At 48.5% G+C, this 21932-nt stretch overlaps 1 protein-coding gene across 1 annotated transcript in view; it reads left to right on the top strand.

Moving 5' to 3' along the window:
* Positions 1-21932, top strand: part of TCERG1L (transcription elongation regulator 1 like) — a gene marked incomplete at both ends in the record, with an annotated part of 95911 nt that overhangs the window by 40079 nt on the left and 33900 nt on the right. Inside the window, one exon of the mRNA XM_082002403.1 lies at positions 18499-18624. Within this exon, the coding sequence (XP_081858529.1) occupies positions 18499-18624 (126 nt within the window). The remainder of the gene's footprint in view (positions 1-18498; positions 18625-21932) is intronic.

Genomic DNA, 21932 nt, shown 5'->3' with positions numbered 1-21932 from the left:
TTCCCTTGAAAATCCAAATATGAAAAACATCACTGAGCTTCCTTGTGGGACACAGGGAGGAGCGACAGTGCGTGTCAGGGTTGCTGCCTGGGCGGCAGGACGCGGCGGCGGCCTTGGGCAGATTCCCAAGTTGAAAGGCTGCCACAGAGGACTGAATTGTAAGAACTACACAAAAAGAAATGTTTGTTTTGTGAGCTGCCATAGTAAATACACACCTTGCTACTCATCCTAAATGAGGATGTTCTCATTCAAAACAAACAGATACTTATTTTTTCTACTTTAACTGTGCTTTGAGAGCTGAATCTTATCTTCTCAAGCACCTTGTTCAGGCATCACAGCGTTTCCCACATAGACTAGGAAAATTCCCCGCGCGAGCACTAGGCAGAAGGAGCCGGGCTGCGCTGCCCGTGCTGCCTGCGCTGCCCGCGCTGCCTGTTCTGCGGTTCCCCCCCTCCCTCTGCGGGTGCCTGTCCCACGGCTCTGGGCCACAGCTGCCGTGTGCCTGATCCCTGAAACCGCCTCATTACATGCAAGACTACTCCTAACGTAGAGGAAAAGATTTTTCCAATAATCTGTTTTTTAGGCAGAACTCACTTGCCAGCCTGGCATTCACAAATGTAGCAGAGGATCATTGTAATGAAATGTAAATATTTTCCAAGCGCAGAGCCTTTTCTGTCGGGAGCCTGCTGCTGTCAGACGTACCCCGGCGTGCTCTTCCAGCTGCCGGTTCGGTGCTTTTGGCTGCTGGCTCTGCACCCGTGGCCGGCGGCACGGCTGGGCTCCCGGCCACGGTGGAGTGTGCAGGGGAGCGTTGCTCGCCCCTTTCCTTGTGCCCGGGATTTAGAACCGGGCAGAGTCCTCGCAGCTGGAACCGAACAGCCCTTCGTTCCTCGCTGGTGAAGGATGCTGAAACAGGGCTTTCCGACAGCAGGGTAACTTGGCGGCAGTCGCGGGAGGTGACTTGCGCTTGATGCTGAGGCAGCTGTGTCTGCTGGCCCGTAAGTGTGCAAGGAGGTGGGCAGTTACCTCCTGAAGTAATTCTCTGGCCTAATGAGGGCGAGTTTCCCATGGATTTATGCCTCCTGGTATTTAAATAAGTGCAAACTTCAGCTGAAGCTTTTTTGACATTCAAAGCACTTCCCTTTCTCGTGGATGCTCGGGCACTTAAATGATGAGGTTTCACCGTCGTCTTCTTTCAGTCCGTGGGCTTACAGCATCTCTCTCCTCCTCCCTGCCCTGCCGTTGGCGAATACGGCGGTGTTCATTCAGTCTTTGAGACACTGACCTTTTTTTTCAGATCTGTTACAGAAGCTACGAGTGGTTTCAAATGTCTTAGTGGAGGAACATGGGTATGTTTGGGCGAATATCCCCTAAAAAAGAAGGTGTGATGAAAAGACTCTGCTTCCGCAGGAGCCAGGCTAAGGAGTACTCCCCAGGGGCAGCTCCGGAGGGGAGGAAGCTCCTCGCTAAGCAGCTCGTTCTGACCTCGCAGGAGTGCAGGGATGAGTGAGGGATGAAGGGCTTCGGGCTGATGCTGCGGGCAGCTGGGTCCTCAGCGCGGCTGGCGTGCTGCTGCGCCTGCTTTTTAAAAGGTGTCATCGGTCTGGGTTTCTCTTCAAAGCGATACATGCTTGTCTATAAAACACCGAAGTACGCCGTCGCTCGGGCTCGAGGAGGGCCGTAAAAGCCACCGGGGCGGGACAGCCGGCTGAGGCCCCTTCAGCCCTGTGGTGCCGCCGGAGTCGCGTCCTTCCCGGTCAGGGGAGGGGTGCGAGGGATGCAGTGGGTGCCGTCTTTCGGGTGTGTGGGGAGGGGGGCTGCTGGTGCTTCGCTGGGGAAGAGCTTTCTGCCACGTTTACCTTCTAAAGCCGTTCCAAGTCAAACAATTGTAATGAAGAAGTTGGAATTTGTTCACGCGGGCCCATTCCTCAAAAACGGGTGTATCCGTTAGAAAAGACTGGTGATAATTTTCCGTATTGTCTTTCTGCTGTAGAGTTACATACGGGCACATGTATGTGCATATATCTATTTGTAGTTATGCATGTCATGCTTCTATTTTTCATTTAAGCAAAGAGTGAAAGTCATAAACTAATTTTCTGACCTCCTTATAGGGCAATATATTAATCTGATAGAATAACAATGAGGTGACTAAGCTTCTGCACTACCCGTTTTTAACAAAACAAAACAAATTGTGTCAGAATTCATCAGCCAGCTAATGGTTTATCCAGTTGGCTGTGATGCCCCCGATTCCCTCGGGTCTGGGCCAGGTGGTACCGTAGCCTGCTGAGAGCTCTCCCTTTCTAGAAACGTACATTCATTTTGGTATCACCCTTCACCCTTCCGTCTCATTGCCGTTCTTCTATTTTCCACCTCAGGTCATTGCGTATACTGTTTTTGCTACTTGCCAGTACAGTAGCAAAACAGATCTTCAATAGCAATTTTCTTTTTTTTTTTTTTAATTTAAAAATAGGAAAACTCAAACAAAAATAAAACTGCAGGAAACCAAGAAAGAGACCCGCAAAGCAATCAGGGCAATTCTGCCAAAAGCAGTGATGCTGCCAACATGGAAAGCGTTGTTGTTATTTGGACAGGAAGCCTGACAAGTCTCGATTTACGAAATCCTTCCCCTGTTTCCTCCCCGCCGGCGCGCGGCACGCGGGCCCTGCAGCTCGCTGGGGGCTGCGCCACGTCGCCTTCCCGCCCGCGGCCGGGGTCGCCTGTCGCTTGGAAGGCCTGCGGTACCTCGGGGGGTTATTTCACAGAAAGCCTTGTGCAGACATCCGTATAAACGCCCGTAAGAGTGGTGGGTGGAACTCCTGCTCCCCGCGAAGAAGGTGAAGGCCGTCCGCTGGGACTCAGGCAGCCCCCCGGGGCGCCTTCAGCGCGAGCCCGCGTGTCTGTAAAGAGTGTCATGGAGGCTCTCCCTTGCGAGGACAGATCTCTACCCGCTTGCTGCTGGAAATCGGGCCGTGCTGAGACGGTGTTACGGCCCGTGCTCCGGAGGGTCCTTGCCGGGCTGGCCGGCTGCCCAAGTGCTTCTCCTCACCACCAGCCCTCCCTTTCTGGGTCAGCTGTGAACCAGTTTGTCTTGGCTTTGGCTTCCGGGCCAGCCCCGTTCACTGGAAGAAGCAAAAACCGCTCCCGGGCCGTCCCCCTCACCCCCGTAGTGCATGAGGAGGGGGGCGAACCCTGCACCATTTCACCCCGCGTGGCTGTGGTTTACCTGGGGTCTGCGGAAAACGCACTTTTAAACTCCTGGGGAAAACGCTGTTCATACGTGGCCTGTCCTTCTCAAGAAGCCAGTGAACAGACCCTGCTTGCAGCTCACCGTTACATTTGCTTCAGTTTCTGGTTGCCAAGCGAGAGGGGCCAGCAGCAGGCTCCGGGCGCGGGAGCGCTTGGCGGTGCTGCGCAGGTATGCGCCATAAGTCGTCATTGCCCCGCGTAACTAACGACTTTCATGGTGGATACCAGGGAGAACGATAAATGGTGATCGCCATTTCCACCCCCCCAGCTTTTGGTGTTTTGGGGCAGTCGCTGTGGTCACTGCGCCTTCCTAATTAGCATCACAAGGTGTCACAGCGTGCTGGAGGTGAGGAAGGAGGGGAGGCAGGCTGGGTTTGCTCCTGCTGGACTCAGGTGAGACTCTAAGTTTTGGGGTGGGAGGGAGGACAGGGCAGACGTGGCTGAACCTTTTAGCAGCCGTGCCGTGCCCGTGCCAGCTGTGCTCAAGGCATCTCTTGCAAGGATTCACCCAGCAGCACCTTCACAGACCGGTGAGGGTAGCCCCCGCTCAGACAAGGCGACACGTTTTGCAGTCTGAAGCAGAGGGAAGAAGGTAACCAGATTCAGAGAGTGCTGAATATTTTTACTGAAGGTATCTGGGCCTTTCAAAGCAACAGAGTGAGGAAAGAGAATTCGGCAGAGATGGCTTCTGGGCAGCCTCAGGGTTAGCCGACTGAAAATGGCCTTGAGGGAAAGCATGGTGTGACCTTGAGGAGAAGGTAGAAGCAGAGCTGAGAGGCTGAACGTAGCTGGAGGAATCTGCACGTTTGTAAAAATTGATTTCTTTTGTTACTGTCCAATTCCTCCTTTGCTTAAGCAAAGAGGCTTCTCCTGTCCTCTGCAAATAAGCAGTATTGCCCCAAATTACCTAATCATGATGGATGTTGCTTCTGAAGGAAGCGCGTCCCTGGGCCCTGATCTTCACTAACTTCTGGGGTCATAAAATGATAACAGCAATAATAAAAGTAAATTGATGTGTTTCTGTGTCTGCCTCTGTTGCTGGCTATTAGAGCAATTGAAATTATTAGTTTAATTGCTCTCCTCTTTTTAGTAGTAAACTATGGGTTTGTTTGAGGAATTTTTACAAACTAATCCCCCCTGTTGCTGACAACAGTTCGGCCAGACCGAGGTGAGCAAAGGGGGCTTCTCATGGGGAAGCAGGATGATAAGTGTCCGCATCACCTTGTGCTGGCGCAGCTGGTGGTGATGTCATTCACCTGGGTGAGTGCCGTTGGGACTGGGAACAGGCAAAGTCCTCCAAAGTAATATTTCAATAATGAAAAAATTGGATCAGATAGGCATTTATTCTGTTTCCTTATTACTGAAGCATCCTGCAGCGGGCTCTTCTGCCTGTGACCTTGCTCACCAGCAGAAGGACTGCATTTCTCTGCTGTGCCTGGATTATGTTGGTTAGCGGGTTCCTTCTGATGCTTCTTGCTCGACCTGCTTCAATCCCAGGTACACAGTTCTTCAGGTTATTATCTTCTTTTTCAAGATTTTTGAACTTTACCCCTGTTTGTTTCTCTCAATTCAAGTCCAAATCCCACAGGAGACATTAGAGAGACAAGAGAAATGAGTTAAATGTGAAATGTTGTCAACGATTTTTATAAGCACGCCGCGGTTTCCCTGCGGCATCATGCATTGGATTTTCATTCCCAGTAGTTAGCTCCCAACTACTGAGCTACCCGTGGCAGCAGCTGGGTATTGCGTGCATTCCTCAAATCCGACAAGGGCTGTGTGTAGTGCCCGGTATCAAATCCCTCCCAGACTTGATGCCTCAAGCTCAGTCCCTCAGACAGCAAGGAGTATTTTGGGAATCGGTCGGCCCCTGTAGTGCCAAGGTGATGTAGACAGTGCACTGGGCACAGGCCACCTTTCCCTCTTACCTGCCACGGTGTCCATGTTGTGGTGGCTGTGTCCGCACGGGAGGGCAGCGTCTTCCAGGTGCGGGATGAGGCTGGTGCGTGCCTGCCCTGCAACGTAGACGTGCTCCTTAGCTGCTGCTGAGGAACTGGTGGCTGCATGGCTTCACTTAGCTGCTCTTCAGTTTTATGTTCCTGCCAGCAGTTTCCAGGGATTTGGGTGAGATTCCTTCACAGTTTAATGCTTTTCTTTAAACCAGTTTTGTCATTTGGCAATCTTACAATGGTTTGATTATTTTTGAATGAGCCATATATGTATGTATATATATCATGTATCTATCTCTCTACCTAAACTTCATCTTGATTCCTTTTTGTTGGTCAGCCTTTGGCTGCACAGTATTCAGGGCAGCACCAGAAGAACAGATAAGCAACCTTCAGCTGGAACAGGGACGAAGGGCAGGGTGGGAGAGGACCTGGTGGAGGTCTGTAAGGTCATGGGAGATGTGGGGACCATAAGCAACTGTCAGCCTCTCACAAAGACACAGAGTTATCAAGTGTTAAACAAACAAGACATAGAATATTTGGAACTCCTTCCTAAAGCATTTTGTCAGTGCAAAAACCTCTGTGCGGTTTTATCTTGATGGGTGCAGAAGAGTTACTAGAGACATTTGTGGACAAAAAAAGACCCGTTAAGGTTTATTCAATTCTTTGAGCCATGGGTATTTGAAGGGTTGGAAGAGTATCCTATTGAAAGACTATGCTATCTCTGTGCTTTTTTCTTACACCTTCTCCCTGTCTCTCACTACATCCTTGCTCTATTCCTACACTCTTCCCACAGCATTTGCAGTTAGCTGGGGCTGGTGCTGGTTGGGAAGGACCTTTGCTCTGATGCAGTGTGTCCATCCTACACTTTATGTTCTTACGGATACAGTGCTGTAACACATTTCTTTTCATGTTTGTGAATTAAGACCACCTTTCAAACCAGGGGTCTCCATGCAGTCAATGGGAGCTCTCCGTTTGCAGCACACCTGGTAGGTTTGTGGCTATTTTTCAGGTCTGTGCAAGGGTTGTGTTTCTTTGGTTTGCTGTATTTTCTTTTACTTTGATGTTACATGCTGTTAGATTATTAATAGGTGCTCCATCCTTCACTGTGCATAGATTTTAGTTTGAAAATTCCACAGAACCTGGGAAAATTTTGTGTCCTTGGAAGGGAGGGTTTGATGTGCTCAATGCCAGAACCTCTCCTCTCGTCTCTGCAACTGGTTTTACAGCAATATGTTCATCCGCTCCATGAGTTTGGATGCATTCAGGATTATTATCAGTAAGAAATAAGGTATTGATGGCAAGTCTGTGAGTAGTGTGCTGTGCTCCCAAAACTGTGGCTTTCTGTAGGTACTTGCTGCAAAAGGAAACAGCAGCTATACTTGCCGCTGTGAGGAAAGCTCTTCTGAGTGTTTAGATATTAGTGTTTTATTTAATATTTATAGGTTGTCTCCTGCTTTAGGCTTTTCTGGGGTTGGTTAGTTGGGTTTTGTTCGATTTTTTTGTTTGTTTTTTTTCCCCCATGCAGAAGTGGAATTCCTCTAAATGGTACCAAAAGGGCAAAGCCAAAGCCTGCCCTACATCAGCATTGCTCTGCGGGTCCCTCTGGAAGTGTAGGGTAAAGCTTTTCCTGAGGAGGGCCAGACCACTGAATATTTAATGCTTTTTGTTAATACATTCTCATTACATTTCAATTTGGATGTAAAAAAGAATCATTGTGGCTCACACTTGACTTAGAAATAAGCATATCTTGGAGGACCTGCTGGGTTTCTTATTGAGTGTTGGATTTTCCGTGTTGCATCAGTAACTTGAAAGTCAACAAAATTAAACTGTTAATAGATTTTCTACTCTTCGGTCATGGGCACACTTTTGAAAATTAAATTCTTGGGCTTTACACCACTGAAAATTTTCGCTGTCTTTAGAAACCAAAGGTGATCCTATGTACACAGCAGAATGTAATGAATATACATACAAAGAAGCAAGAATAGAATTTCTGACAAAGCAGAGGAATTAAAACACCGGTGTTCGATAAACAAAACAAGGTGCTAGAACAGATTAAAATATTCTAGGAAAGGAAACAAAACTCTCATCTTCCCACACCTGAGACCAGCTGCACTGGCAGGAAAGTGCCGTCACCGAGGAGGCTTGTATCTGTACTCACCCCTCCATGCGGCCAGCCCAGCAACCCTGCACTTCAGCCGGTTAAGCGCTGTACATCTCGGGGGCCTTTGCCTCAGTCGGCAGATTAGGCTGGGAAACGGCGGGAGCAGACACCCCGCAGCTTCCACGGGAGTGGGCAGTGCGGACCTCCCGGGTCCTGCAGACCAAACGGGGTAACTCCTGTCTGAAGGGCCGGTCAGGGGCCGGGGTGGAGATGTCCCCGCTGCTCCTGCCGCGCACGGCTGGCGTCCTGCAACCGTCCCGCAGCTGGTCTGGCAGCAGCACGGGCATTACTTGCCGGGACATAACTGATAGGTGTGCGGTAGGGTAGAGCCTGTGCACTCGTTAAGTGCGTACAAGGGTGCTAACATGTATTTTCCATGTGTTGTCTTGTTTCTGAGCTATTTAAGGTGTGAGTAAGCATTAACAATCGCTGTCCTCTTTCCAAGGCTCTTGGTGTCTCTCCGTTGGCTCCGGTGGGCTCTGACAAGAGCTTTCCTTAACAGCTAGCGCCCGCGTGCAGTCTCCATCTCTCAGCAGCACAGGCGCAGCGTTTCCTCTTTTATCCTTAAGGCAGTGAACTTTATGTGGCTGCCTCTTGGACTGTGATCTCCAGGCCCTGGAGATGGCTGGAGCTGCTGCAGCATCCCCATCCCTCCCTGACTGCCTCCCGCTGCGGCCGCTGGGACGGGGCGGTGCAGGGCGCGCTGGGCACGTGCCGGTGCACCGGTGGCACTGGGGCCGGCGCTAGGTCCCAGCCTGTGGCACCTCCTTGCCTGAGCCCATTTGGTTCTGTAGCTGAAGGGCTCGTGAAGGGCCAAAGCAGCTCTCGTAAGTCCTCTGTTTGGCCTTGGCGGGGTTTAAGATTGCCTATGAAAAGCGGCTGTCTTTGAGCAGGCTGGCTTTGTCCAGCTGCCGAGGCGGCAGGGTGAGGGTGAGTGCAGGCGGAGGAAGGCAAAGCCACTGTGCCCGCCTGGGTGGGAGCAAGGAGCAGAGTGGGGCTTCTCTCACCTGGGTAAGAAAAGAGGCTGATTCACCCACTGTGGGCATTGTGTGGCTTTAAGAACAGGGGGAAATCTTCTGAAAGGACCTGAATGCGGGAGGATCAGAGGCCTCACTGTAAAGCATTTGCGACAGGCTTAAAAAAACACTGAAAGTGGTGTTTTGCAGAAACATGCTTCGCTGTTTCAGGGAGTTACAGTCATGGTTACGAAGTCATTTGAAGGGCAGCCCCGGCAGGTCGATGCCACCCGCCGGCCCGGTGGCGTTTACTTCATTGCCAGGCGTGGGGAACGGCACGCTGCGCTGCCAGCGAAGGCGTCGGGTACCTGCGAGGCACCGGGGCAGGGGGGCTCCCAGCTGCCCCCGCAAAGGCCGGGGCTGCGAACCTGCTGAGAACCAGCAAAACTGTTCAGCTGCTTTGCCCGATTCCAGTTGCCCAGATAGGTGATGGGGCAGCTGTCGGAGCCTGGCTCCTGTGCGCGGGGAAGGGGTCCCAGCTGCGGCACCCCTGAGAGGAGAGCATCGTTTGTCATTGGGATCTCGCCGCCTTCTCCCCATTTTCCTTCCTGCACAGTGGGTGGGCACTGGCGTACTGTGCTGGAGAGGCGTTTTCTCCCCCAGTTTTGGTGCAGCGCTTTCTCTCAGGAGTTACCACCTGCACTGGGATTGGGTGGGATCGATGGGAGTGGGTCCCTGCAGCTTCGACTTCCCTCTGGAGTGCTTCAGTTCCGCCTGGGAGGGGGCTGCGGGACCCCTTTTAACAGAGCTCCTCCTTCTCCCAGGCAACTTCTTCCCGCTTTGGATAATTAATTTGTATTGCTCTTACTTGGTGTGCTCTATTGAGGATGTTTGCTATCATTTCATCATCGTCAAAATAAATATCCTTTATTTTCTTACTTTTCTCTTATTGGCAGGTCAGAATTTGACAAGCAAATACAGGCAGGTGGTTATTAGTGAAAAGTAACAGGAGGTATAATTCTTTTTGTATTTTTTTCTGGGAAACAATCTTCTAGAGATATGCCAGCTAAAGGAAATAGGCCCTAGAGAAGCATGGGGGGATTTGGTGTACCTGAACAGCACCCATGGTAGGTGGGTCCTGCTCTGTGGGAACCTGCTGGGGTTGCTCTGCTGGAGTGGAGGTTACCTGGTATTGAAATCAATTACATGACTTGTAATTCCTAATGCTCAGTAGGGATCTTGATTAATTATGACCCCAACTGGATTTTTATGTAGTGTTAATGAAAGTATCCCCCTGTCTTTGCACGCGTGAGCGTATGGAGAGGGGGGCCTGGCTTGCTCGTCCTGGGTAGCCTTTGCTGGGGATGAACCAATCGATGTTCTGACCAAGGGCGTGGGAGAGATTGTGTTTATGGAGAAGGGTGGTGTTCACTTTTATACGTTATTTCTTGTAACGGAAGGTCTGCAGACCAGTAGATGGGTAGGCAAAGTTTGAGTTTGTGAGTTTTAAAAAACTATTCCTGGCTGGATTATTTCAGGTGAAACAGGATTAATATTCTCAAAAATGCCTCTGGTTTATATTCCTCTTCAACAGTCTAATCCCAATGGTACAGAAAGAGTGCTTCAGATAAGCGTGTTTTTCGTATGTTTGAAACAAATCTGTAAACAGGCAAGTACGAAGTACATCATAAAAGGTGAGGAAAGTTGAGAGATGAAGGGAATAGGGGTGTGTTCAGGTATATGAAAAACATTCAGGCTTTGAAATGAGTTTTTTTCACTGCTGAAGGGGGTGGCGGCGCAGGCTGGGCCATCGCTGGGTGCTGGAGCAACTTGTTCTGCACCAGGTCCAGTGGCTGGCGTCCCTGTGGAGCACAGCGGCCGTGCCGGCGGCTTGGCTGACCTGCTGGGAGCAACCAGCAGTTGTACTTTGCTGGGCAGGTGAACAAACGTTTCCATGCGGGGAACCCCCCGCCCCGGTCCAGCCCTTGCATCCAGTATTCCCGTGCTCGTTTGCTCTGGAAGTGGAGCCTTGCCAGGCCGTACGTGACGGCAGCTGAGGGGGTGCTCTGCAGCCCAGGTGCTGCTTTGCTGCGGCCACACGGCTTCCATGTACGTGAGCGCAGGGGTAACTGTCTTCGGAACGCAGCGTCGCCTGCCCCGCAGCCTGGTCCGAAAGCCCGGCGTTGCGGGAGCTGCTCGCTTCGGAGCAGCTGGAGACCTTCGCGAGCATCCCAGGCACACGGAGAGCGGTACCAGCTGGGCAGTGCCGCCTCGCAGCGCCGGCCCTCTGCGTGGCACTGGCTCTCCAGCCCTTCTCTGCAGGAAACAAGTATTTTGATCGTGTAGTTGAATTTTAGAAGTTCTTACAAGCGTTCTCCTGGCTGATTCCCACGCAGGCTGAGAGCCTGGCTGTGTTGGCTCTGCGTGCGGGGTGCCCAATGCCGCTGCCGTCCCCCGGGCACTTTGTGCTCTTATGGCTGATGCTGTTCGTGAGCCAGCCTTACAAAGCCATTAATAAAAACAAGTTCTGAGATATATTTAGTGAAAATAAATGTCAATGACAAACTATGCTGTTCAATAATGCATTAAGGTCTTTTTTCCCATGGCAGAAAGAGTAGCTTTGCAAGAGGCAAATGCGTTGCAGGAAGAAAGGCAACGGTTTTGGGAGCATGATTCAGTGCCCATGAAGCTCAACAGAGACTTGTGCTGACTTCACCGGGGTAAGATTAGGCTCATGCTGCGGCTATTATTTTCAATATGAATAAGTCAAACTAAACTATGCAGCCCCTTTTCTTTTGGGTGCAGAGCTGTTAAAGGCTTCTTGAATTGCAATGAGGAAAATCAGGCTTCAACCCTTGCCAAGCTGCTAACCTGAAGTAGGATAGCTTTAAGATAATGTTGGAAGTGCCATGGTTTAGTTGGAAAAAGTGAGATTTAAAATTTAACAGCAGGAGCAGACCTCTGCTGCTGTAGCCAGCTCCGGTGCGGGCCAGGACCAGTGTCACGTTATCTCGACATGGGCAGCGTGGCTTCCCTTAGCGCAGGTTGTTAGTGTCTGTGTGCTGTGCAGTGGAGTGATGAGAGCCGATGGGTCTGCTGAGGCACAGAGTAAACATTTATAAAGAACAGTTTTGCCCTGAAAATACGTCCTATCCCTTTCAACCAGGCCACGAGCGTCAGTAATGTATCTGGTCCCTTTCCTGATGTCTGTTTTGGCCTCGAGCAAGTAGGGGAGGGAGCTAGCAACAGTGATCTGTCTGTATGCTGTGGGGTGAAAAAAGAAACCGTCTTTAAATACTGTTTGGTAGAAATAACAAAGGTGGAAAAGTTATTTGTCTGTTCCGGGAAAAATCTACTACCTAATTTAATTTGACTCCTGGTGCACGCAGAGATGAGGCAGAGTCGGTCAGTTATGTGATGGGGAATTTCCCGTTCTCTTCTCCAGGTGCTTGAACAAGAGCGTAAAAATGCCAGTTCAGGCATACTGGGTGACGGGGTTGTCCATTCTAACTGTTCCCAGTTCGGCCAGCGTGGCTGTAACTGTTCCCAGTTCGGCCAGCATGGCTGTGGGACTTGGCCATTGAGCTTGCCTGGGAGCAGAGGAGAAAGAAAACCTTGCCGGGGTTGCGGCTGACCGTGCCGCGAAGCTGCAGCAGGCAGGGAGCGGAGCCCTGCCAGCCCTGGCTGTGGCCCCTTCCGCGGTCGAGCCCTCGCGCGCCGGGGAGGGTTTTGCCGCGGGAGGGTGTGCGAAGCGGGGGAGCGATGCCAGCGTGGGAGCTGAGCTGGTGCCCTGCTGCCCTGCTCCCGGTGGCCTGCAGCCATGCCTGAGGAATGCCTGGCAGCGTGGCTGCGTGGACCGGCAAGCTGGGGGCGGGCACATGGAGCCCCCAGGCCCCCAAGCACAGGCGCAGGAGAGCCCTGGCCCTGGCGGCGGAGCTCAGCCCAGCTCTCTGCTCTGGATTCCACCATCAGACATGGAAATCAGCATCTGCTCATCAGGGATGCAGATCAGGGCAATGTACCCCTTGCAGAGGATCTTCAGATTTCGGAACCTTCCGCTTGTCTGCTGTTGTCCTCCTTTGCCCTTGCAATGTCCTCAGTGCAGTTAAATTGAGCCATAGGTTGCTTCTGTTCGTAAGCGACAACAAAACGCGTCTGCACTGGAATAATCTTAAAAAGGGACAGATGTTCTCAAAACGCACGACTTGCTGGTCAGGGCTCCTCGGCTCTAACAGTCACCAGAAACTTCGTAGAAAAGATCACTTTTATCCTCCCCCCTGTCGTATTGTTCTGTAGTAAAATTTGCCTAAACCTAATCATAAAATGCACAGAGTATGTGTGGGTGGATGTCAGGTTCATGTTTAGGTATTAGTCCGGTCCAGGTTATGTTTAGTTGATACTGAAAGCTTATATTGCCTTATGACATTAAACCCAATCCACAGAGTTTATTTGCATTCCAAATCCATCTATTGCAAAGGCTGCTTTTTATAAGCATGAAGAACTAGAAAGCATAAATATTTATTCCTTAAATGTTATGATTGCCTTAAATCATTCAAGCGTATTTGGTGAGCATCAGATATAATTAAACTAAGCAGCTGAACTCGATCTGCATGTATGAAATAATATATATGTGTATATATATACGTACATGCTTGACTCAAATATGGATGGAAGATGTGAGCTAATTGCTTCCATCACATCAAAAGATGCACTGATAATTTTATTGTTCCTGGATGTGATAATAAATCAGCATAAAGAAGCAGTTGAAATTATATACTGGAAAGTCACAATTCAACATGCAGCATACACTGCGCTAGGAAAATGAGCAGAGCTCATCTAAAGTGGTATATGTCTAACTATAGGGAGATAATTAAGCATGTTATGAAAATTACTCCAATTTTGAGTGGAGAGAATTGCTTGTGTACTGAAATTCATGTGCCTATCTTAAGGGATGCTTATGTCTACCTGGTGTCCCTTTGAACCTCATAATTTGGGTGTGGATCTTCAAGTGTCCGCATGTGTAGCCCGCTTAGAAGCGTGAGAGGCAGCAGTGGGATAGGACCGGTGGCGTTTTTGGAGCTGGGTGTGACTTTCTCCCCTGCACAGTGACGCCGCCCCCAGTAAATGGCGGTGGTGTGAGCCGTGATGCCCAGCTGTGCTCGGGGGCAGGATTCGGATCAGCTCAGCATTTCTCAAAGAGCTTTCCAGAAAGTCTGGGGCCACCTGAGACCAGCCTGTCCCCCGGGGACCTTCAGCAGCAGGAGGGAACCTGGGCTGAGCCCGTTTGGTGGCACAGGTTCACACCTGTAGGTGAGAACCTTTCCCCCTTCCTTGGCAAATTTAAAGGTGGAAAAGGACAAGCCAGAGATTCCCAGCCATGCTCATCTCCAGTAGTTTTGATTTGTTATCATCTTTAAAGATGGTAATTTTGGATAAATTTAAAATAGCTGCATAGGCTTTTCCGAGTATATTGTAGATAGCAAGGCAGCCGTGTTCGCGTACCTCACCAGAATCAGGAGAGACCAGATGATGAAATACCATTTCCTTCTGTCTCTGATGACTCCAGCAGAGATAGGATGAAAGTGTCCTTTTTGTTGTCATTAAAATTAATTTGAAAAGCCAAAGAAAACCGAACTCTTGCTCTATAAAATATTATTCATGGAATTAATTGTGTAGTATCACAGCATCATTAAGGTTGGAAAAGACCTTTAAGACCATCAAGTCCAACCGTCAACCCAACACCACCATGCCCACTAAACCATGTCCCAAAGTGCCACGTCTACATGGTTTTTGAACACCTCCAGTGATGGTGACTCCACCACCTCCCTGGGCAGCCTGTTCCAGTGCTTGACCACTCTCTCAGTGAAGACATTCTTCCTAATATCCAATCTAAACCTCCCCTGGCACAACTTGAGGCCATTTCCTCTCGTCCTATCACTAGTTAGTTGGGAGAAGAGACCAACACCCACCTCACCACAACGCCCTTTCAGGCAGTTGCAGAGAGCGATGAGGGCTCCCCTCAGCCTCCTCTTCTCCAGACTGAACACCCCCAGTTCCCTCAGCCGCTCCTCATCAGACTTGTGCTCCAGCCCCCTCCCCAGCTCCGTTGCCCTTCTCTGGACACGCTCCAGCACCTCAACGTCCTTCTTGTAGTGAGGGGCCCAACACTGACCGCAGGATTCGAGGTGCGGCCTCACCAGTGCTGAGGTGTGCATTACTTAGCAATGTACATCTAAGGTACAGATGGAAATCCTAGCTTAAGAAATGATCTCCAGGGATATGGAAACCAGAATTTCAGTCCATTCATGCATGTGTCATACTGGGCACCTCCGTAAAACTGGAGGGGCTGTTGCGAGTCTGCTATTGGATGGATTGCTCCATGTAATTAGAGGCACCTTAGACTTCAGTGTTGGAATTTATGGTTCCTCAGCGTTTCTCTATATCCAGAGAGCTCATCACTGTTAATAGTTTAGCCAGGGGCTTTGACAGGAGCAGAAAAAAGAAACTGTTGCCTCAGGTCCAAACATCATCTCCAGCTGGGAAATGGCTCACTGTCTCATTAGAGATGGCCAAGTTACCAGTGTATCCAGTTACATTATTGTGCTGTAGGTAGCACACCAAACCTCACGCTGACCTGTTCCTTGTCCGTAAATACTTTATTTATCATTATTTCTTCAAAGCAAATGTGGATTAAATTTATCACGGTACTTTGGAGGGTAATTTCTTTATCGTGCTACGTGCGTCTTGGAGGAATTTCTCTTATCCTAACTTCATGGCAAAAAAAAGAGAAATAATGTTTCCTTTTCTGGTGTTTCTCCTGCAGCTGCTTGCAATTAACCTTCCCCGTGCACCCAAGTTGCCCGTCCTGCTGTCCTGAGGAGGCGACCATCAGGAGAATGGCACGGAGCTGCTTTGTTGAGACAGTTAGTGGATCACACAGAGATCTTCTTGTTGTTTCCCCTCTCCCCCCACTGTGCTGGTGTTAACGATCTGGGAGCATCTCTTGGTACCCGTTTTGCTTTGCTCTGGACGGCCGCAAGTCCATGCAGGGCTCTCAGCAGTTCGGACGGGGCACCGCGCATCTGTGCGTACGCCTGCGTTAGTGCTTGAGAAAATCCCTACTTTGTGTATGTATTTCTACCTGTGCTTGAGATGTGTAGTCTTCGCGGTCTGTCCCGTACGAGCCGCTGCTGGGCCTGGGAGGTTAAGTGAGCGCTGGCAGTGTCCTCTCGTTCCCTTTCTGCTAGCCGGCTGGCGCGACGCTGCCTTGCTAAGTAATCCGCGGCCTGGCAGGGCCGTGCTGCGGGCGCCGGCTGAAGCGTGGGAGGAAGCCTGTAGAAACACTAAATGTGCTTCTTATGTTCTTGGGATTTTCAAGCCTTTTAGGAGGAGGGCACCAAAAAGAAAACGCAGGGATGTGACGTACTGGTGTGCAATAGCGGCGGGGCCGGCGCTTGTCGGTGCGCGTACGGGCACGTGTGCCTGGGTGTAGGGAGCAAATGGCGGTTGTTTGCAAAATATTCACCTAAGGCGACTTCGCGGTTGTCTCGAGGCCTGCGAAGCCCAGAGTTCAGGGGCTGCTCTGCCGGCCCCCGACGGGAGGCAATGCTGCGTTCACGCCTGGCTCCGGAGGGCTCGGGGGGGTGGAGGTTGCCAGGGGACCCCCAGCTGACTGGGACTGACCCGCTTCGCCACTCGTTCATATGGAAATACTGCATTTGTCCTCCCGGTTGTTGCATTCAGCACATTTGGAAACACATTTGGTTTTCTGTGCTGGACGGGGATCATGGTTTTCTGAGGTGTTTCCTTTGCATTTAAAATGAATAAATCATCCTTTACCAAGTCCTGTCTGTAATATTCCCTGGCTAACAGCAAGTTGGTGTCATGCAGATGCGTTGTTGAATATTCAATGAACTTGGTGTTCTGGCCCCGACTCCTAGAGCTTCATGAACCTCCAACTTTTTCGTAAGATTATTTTTTGGCAAAGCTTTACTTTTCCCTGGGTGGTCCTTTAGCCATTTTAACTCTTTATAGGAATGTGACTTTCTAATTTTACAAAATGTTATTGCTTTTTTAAGATTTATTATTTTATATCCATTTCTGTTGTTGCAGAAGATTATTTTTAAAAAATGGAATTTGATTAAAATTATGTATGATGTTTTAAATTCTTCTTCGCCTGTTATGAGCGTGAATCCCACAAAGTCTGGTGATAGCCTGAATTCCAGTCTGCCCTCAGGAGCACATAATTTATAATATGAGAAAGTGCATTAAAATGTCAGATTCATAAACATGCTGGCTAGGGAAGAAAATAGTCCTGCAGTCTCTGGAATTATATTTCCGTAGAGAATATCACTGGGTCCAGGTGGAAGACGTGGGCTTTCCCTGTTTCAGTGGTAATTTTGGACTTTGTACTTCCAGCTGGGCAAAAGCAGATGTTTAACATTGCTTGGACCGACAGGAAAGCCTTTAAAATAGCAGTATTATCTCCAGTTTTCAAGAGAGACCTTTTTACATTACAGAAAGCTCTGGGCTTAGGGGTTGAGGGTGAAGAGGCATGTTCACGGACATGCTGTGGGGCAGTCTCTGAGTGGTGTAAGCTGAGTTTTCTTTAGACTTTCTGTAGTCCCAATTTCTACCACCTTCTTCATTTGAACAATCTACTACAAAATACTCAGGTTTATCTTTTCTTGGAGAGTTTATGGCTTCCGCTGCTGTCTCCTGGTCATTGGGGTGGGAGACAAGGGGAAAAATGACCATGAATTTCATGATGCATGTTTTATTGTACTCACACAGGTAATGTGGATTATATTCAATAGAATATATGTCTGCCTAACAGCAAAATACATACTTTGTTAGCGTAATTAACATCATCATTATTATTGTTGCGAAAATGCCCCCCTTTTGAATCTGTGGGGCTGTTTCAAGCGCCGGTAGCCAGGGTGCATCGTACAGCTCTGGCTGCAGGATGGGAAGGTGCCTCTGCCCCTTCTGTGCGCTCGTCCGCATCCAAAGCAATGAGGAGATACCCTCTTGCGTTATCGCTAGCCCAGATGATACCCAAGACGCTAGTTTTGAGGAAGAAAAAGTGACCTTTTTAATGATAGAACGTTGTTACAGTTGCATTCAAAGAGGCCGACCAGTGTCCCCGTGTTGGTGAGAGTTACGTTTAATAATCTGCTTTGGCACCTAGAATCTGAGAACCAAAAACCAATGTAGAGGTTTATAGTGCGCAAGTGAGTTTTTTATAACAGAGCGAAGGTTCCAGAAATGATCCCTACCACTGCGAAATGCAGAGGAGCTGGGATGAGTACTGTTTGATAGCACAAGAATAGTTAGTGAAACGAAAGGGCCGTAAATTCTGCAGCTTGGATGACGCTTGGGAAAGCAGACGTTATTCCGAGAGTCTGCCTTAAACTAGGGATGTGTCCCTCCTGCCAACTCAGTTTTGAAGTGCTAGTTTCCAAACACGGTATGGAGGCACCTGAATTTATGTCTGGCGTGAGGTGATATGGTACGGGTCTTTCAGCTTCTGACAAAAGGTTTCATGCACAGTTAGTGGGAAAGCGATGTTCAAGGTTTGACCTCAAATTCGGCAATGGCCATGAATTCTCAAGGATTAAGTAACCTGGTGTAATTAGCATAGTTTTAGCAGCAGAGCTCAATTACTGCTTTAACCTGAATAACGTATATGAGCAATTTAGTGATTTTCCATTTTGTGAATTATCTGAGCAGACTGTGATTCCCTTGGATAAAGCCGCTGTTTTAAATTATTGGCAAAATAATTTCCCATGGATGGAGCGGGACACAAAGAGTTCGTGATGAGTAACAGTAGGAACTGGAGGTGTGTTACTTACTCTTAAATAAGAAAACTGATCTTGCTGTAATCCGTTCTGAAAGCATAAATATATCCTTGCAAATTCTTATTTTGAGTGTGTCCTGGTTTAATTTAAAATTTCCACTGGTGCTTGTTTGCTGAGAATCAATGGGTATCACGGCCAGGCTAGACCAGTAATTCAACTAAACACAAAACCTGTTGTTTTAACCATGCAAATGGATATAGAGAGAAATGTTTATCAGGAGGTTAAAAGAACATTCCGTGAAATAAGACTGGAAAAAAAAAGCGAGTTTTTTGAAGGCATTTTTTTTTACTGGGAAAAAACCAAAAGGTTTCCTTATGGTTTGAATGCAGGTTCTGCCTCCAGAATGGATGCTCATGTGGGTCCTTTGATGCCAGCTCAAGTCACTCGGGTAACTGCTGTGGCTGCACCGGCGGTGACCTTCATGGCAACCGATTTGATGGATCAGACATTAACAGGTGTGTTTATGTCTCTATATACTGATTATATTGCTGAAGCATATGTTGTATATTTGCTTACTTCCAAGCAAGCCATGCTTTCTGTACTGTGTAGAAATGGGAGACCCTTAAAAAATTGGCTCAGATTTTATGACACTTGCTTTAGCAAATGATGAGCGTATTCGGAGTGTTTCAGATCCTGTTTACTCGGTCTGGCAATTGGCAGTAGCTTTGCATTTGATGATGCAAAAGGGAAATTTCTGAAACGTCCTTGGGCTTTTCATTTCCCATGCCAGCGGTACTCACAAGCATTACAGTGATAACATGGTTGCCTTTTGGCTAGTTGCTCCATGAAGCCTTGTGCTGTACTGCGTGATACAACTGGTTTACTCGCTGCCACGTAAATGTGTGCGTGTTGTCGGGAGAGGCAGGGCAGTGTTCCCAAAGGCTGGAGGAAGTCTTGTGACTTTATTTAGTCATGTATACGCGTTGCAAATCATGATCAAAAAGCAGCCAGATTTTGACAGGAAATTGGGAGCATCTTTCCTAGTAACATGACATTCCTCTTACAGTACTGTCATCGCTGTGAAGGCAGGAGCTCTGTTAACGGAGATGAGATGCTGCGATGGGGCTGGACAGGCTGTTCCTCTGCCTGACCTGGGCGCACACAGCCTTGGAGAGGGGATGCCAGCCAGCCCTCGCTGGCTGTGCGGCACCACGGGGTCCTGAACGTGCCTTCCCAAGCCATGTGCCGTGGGAAAAGCTGGTGTTTATCGGGAATCACCGGGTATCAGTTCAGGCATGATTTATCTGATGCTGCACACCTGGGGATTAATAGGGTTGTGGAGGTGTTGAAGGGTTGCGTACTAGAAAGGAATGTACTTGTACTGTGTTTGTTCATGTACAGATTTTTGGTGTAGAAGCTCTCACTTGTCCTGCTAAGCAGTTTCCTTCGTGGGTACCTCAGGCTCACTGGTTCTACCCATGGCTAAGATAAATGTTTCATAAAATACTTGGTGGTCAGCTGTGCTAGGCAAATCCATAAGTGGAGCTGGAGGCTCCCTTTGAAGCAGGTCTGCCTGCTGCTGTACCTGTCTTGAATAAGATCCTCTGACTGATTTTATGTTGCTGAGTATTCCATCTCCGTCTGGAAATTGCTTAAAATTTTATGACACAGACACCTGAAAACTGAAGAAAAGTTCATACACGTCTCTTCTGACATACTTCAACTTTCAAACCAGTCAGGTTTCTTGTCTGGTTTGGTTTGCTTTTGGTAAACACCTACTTTTTTATCAGCTATACAGTTATTGTGCTTGAAGGCCTGCACACCCTCTTCAAAGTCACCAAGAATTGTATTGACTTGCTTTCTTGTCAGAAGCAAGTGAGACGGAGGAAATATTAAAACTGTTCAAAGAATGCAGGGACAGAAAGATGAAGATTTGTGCAAGGGTCATGCTGATCTGCAGCTTGTTGCTTGTTGAAAACTGAAATCATGGTTTCTAAGATATTTCATGTAAAATATATTTCATAATCTTCTTATTGGCAGACTTGAAAACATGAACACTCCTGATTTTATCCGTCGTACTGAATGAGGATTTAACTGTATAAAGCCTTTTGATGACTAGATGACTTCCAATGAGGCCGGTGTGACATTTGATTGATAGGTTGCCTAAATCAAGTTGCTATACTGTTGGGAGGCCATCACTTTGGAAGAGCAATCATTACATTTTTATTTGCATACAAGTAATGTAAACAAGATGAACATTATCTTTTGTTTCCAGCTTTCCCTTGGAAATACAAACACCTTCATCTTCCTCTGTTTGTCATCTTTGATTTCCTGCCAACTACATTTAAGAGAAAAATGGTAATTTCACTCAAAGATAGTACGAAATTTCTTTAATGTTTTTGAGGAGATCACACTCTTTTCTATAGATTGCTACAAACTGTCATTACCTCCAGTGGAAACGTAAGCAAAATAGGAATCATAATTAAGAGCAAACGACAGGAATAAAGGTGTTTTCACACATCAGCCTCAAAGTGGCACAGAAAACCAGACGCTTAGGATGCTGTTAGGAGATGCTGGGAACCTGAGGAAGTCCAGTTGGTGTCCTGAGTCAGCACATGGTGGGGCCGGGAGAGCAGGACCTGCTGCTGGGACCTGCTAGTGCCTGGGTGGCAAATGCAAGTCAGCTCTGGCCAGGTGGACGGTTGCGGGGGAGAGATGTTATGAGAAGGTACCATCCTCCCAAGTTTGTTTTTTTGTTTTGGGTTTGTGTTTGTTTTGCTTTTTTTTTTTAATTTAAAAGCTCTGCACCTCAAAAAATATATTCAAGTTTGTGTGTATTCAATAAAATGGCCTCAAGTTGTGCCAGGGGAGGATTAGACTGGATATTAGGAAAAATTTCTTTATGGAGAGAGTGGCCAAGCATTGGAACAGGCTGCCCAGGGAGGTGGTGGAGTCACCATCAGTGGAAGTGTTCAAAAAACGTGTAGACTTGGCACTTTGGGACATGGTTTAGGGGGCATGGTGGTGTTGGGTTGGTGGTTGAACTTGATGGTCTTGAAGGTCTTTTCCAACCTTAATAATGATTCTGTGATTCTATTCATTGAGTGTCTCCAACCCAGAAGCCCTGAAACACAGAGGCAGTCATTTCTGAGAGAGGACGAGGGCAGAACACCAACACATTAAGCCGTGAATCATGTATCTAGTATGTAGAGTGCTTCAACATACATATACAGGCCTGTGCCACCATGTTTCGCTGCCAGTACCTACAGTGGCAGTGTTAAGCCAGCGTACAGATTTTATATGGCATTACAGCCATACTTGTGTTTTGCAATATAGATAAGCCTTTCTTCGACTTGGTTTTTAAAGAGAAAACTGGGTGTTCAGCAAGGCTTGGCACAGCTGGGTTTTGCTCACGGCAGCACTAAATCCCTCTTTCACAGAATCACAGAATCACAGAATCACTAGGTTGGAAAGGACCTTCAAGATCATCAAGTCCAACCATTAATCCAGCGCCACCATGTCCCCTAAACCATGTCCTGAAGCGCCACATCCACATGTTTTTTGAACACTTCCAGAGATGGCGGCTCCACCACCTCCCTGGGCAGCCTGTTCCAATGCCTGACCACTCTCTCAGTGAAGAAATTTTTCCTAATATCCAATCTAAACCTCCCCTGGCGCAACTTGAGGCCATTTCCTCTTGTCCTATCACTAGTTACTTGGGAGAAGAGACGAACACCCTCGTCGCCACAACCCCCTTTCAGGTAGTTGTAGAGAGCGATAAGGTCTCCCCTCAGCCTCCTCTTCTCCAGACTAAACAACCCCA

This window comes from Phaethon aethereus (assembly GCF_964289735.1).
Source record: "Phaethon aethereus genome assembly, chromosome: 7".
Lineage (NCBI taxonomy): Eukaryota > Metazoa > Chordata > Aves > Phaethontiformes > Phaethontidae > Phaethon > Phaethon aethereus.
This window is presented reverse-complemented; position numbering and strand designations above follow the sequence as displayed.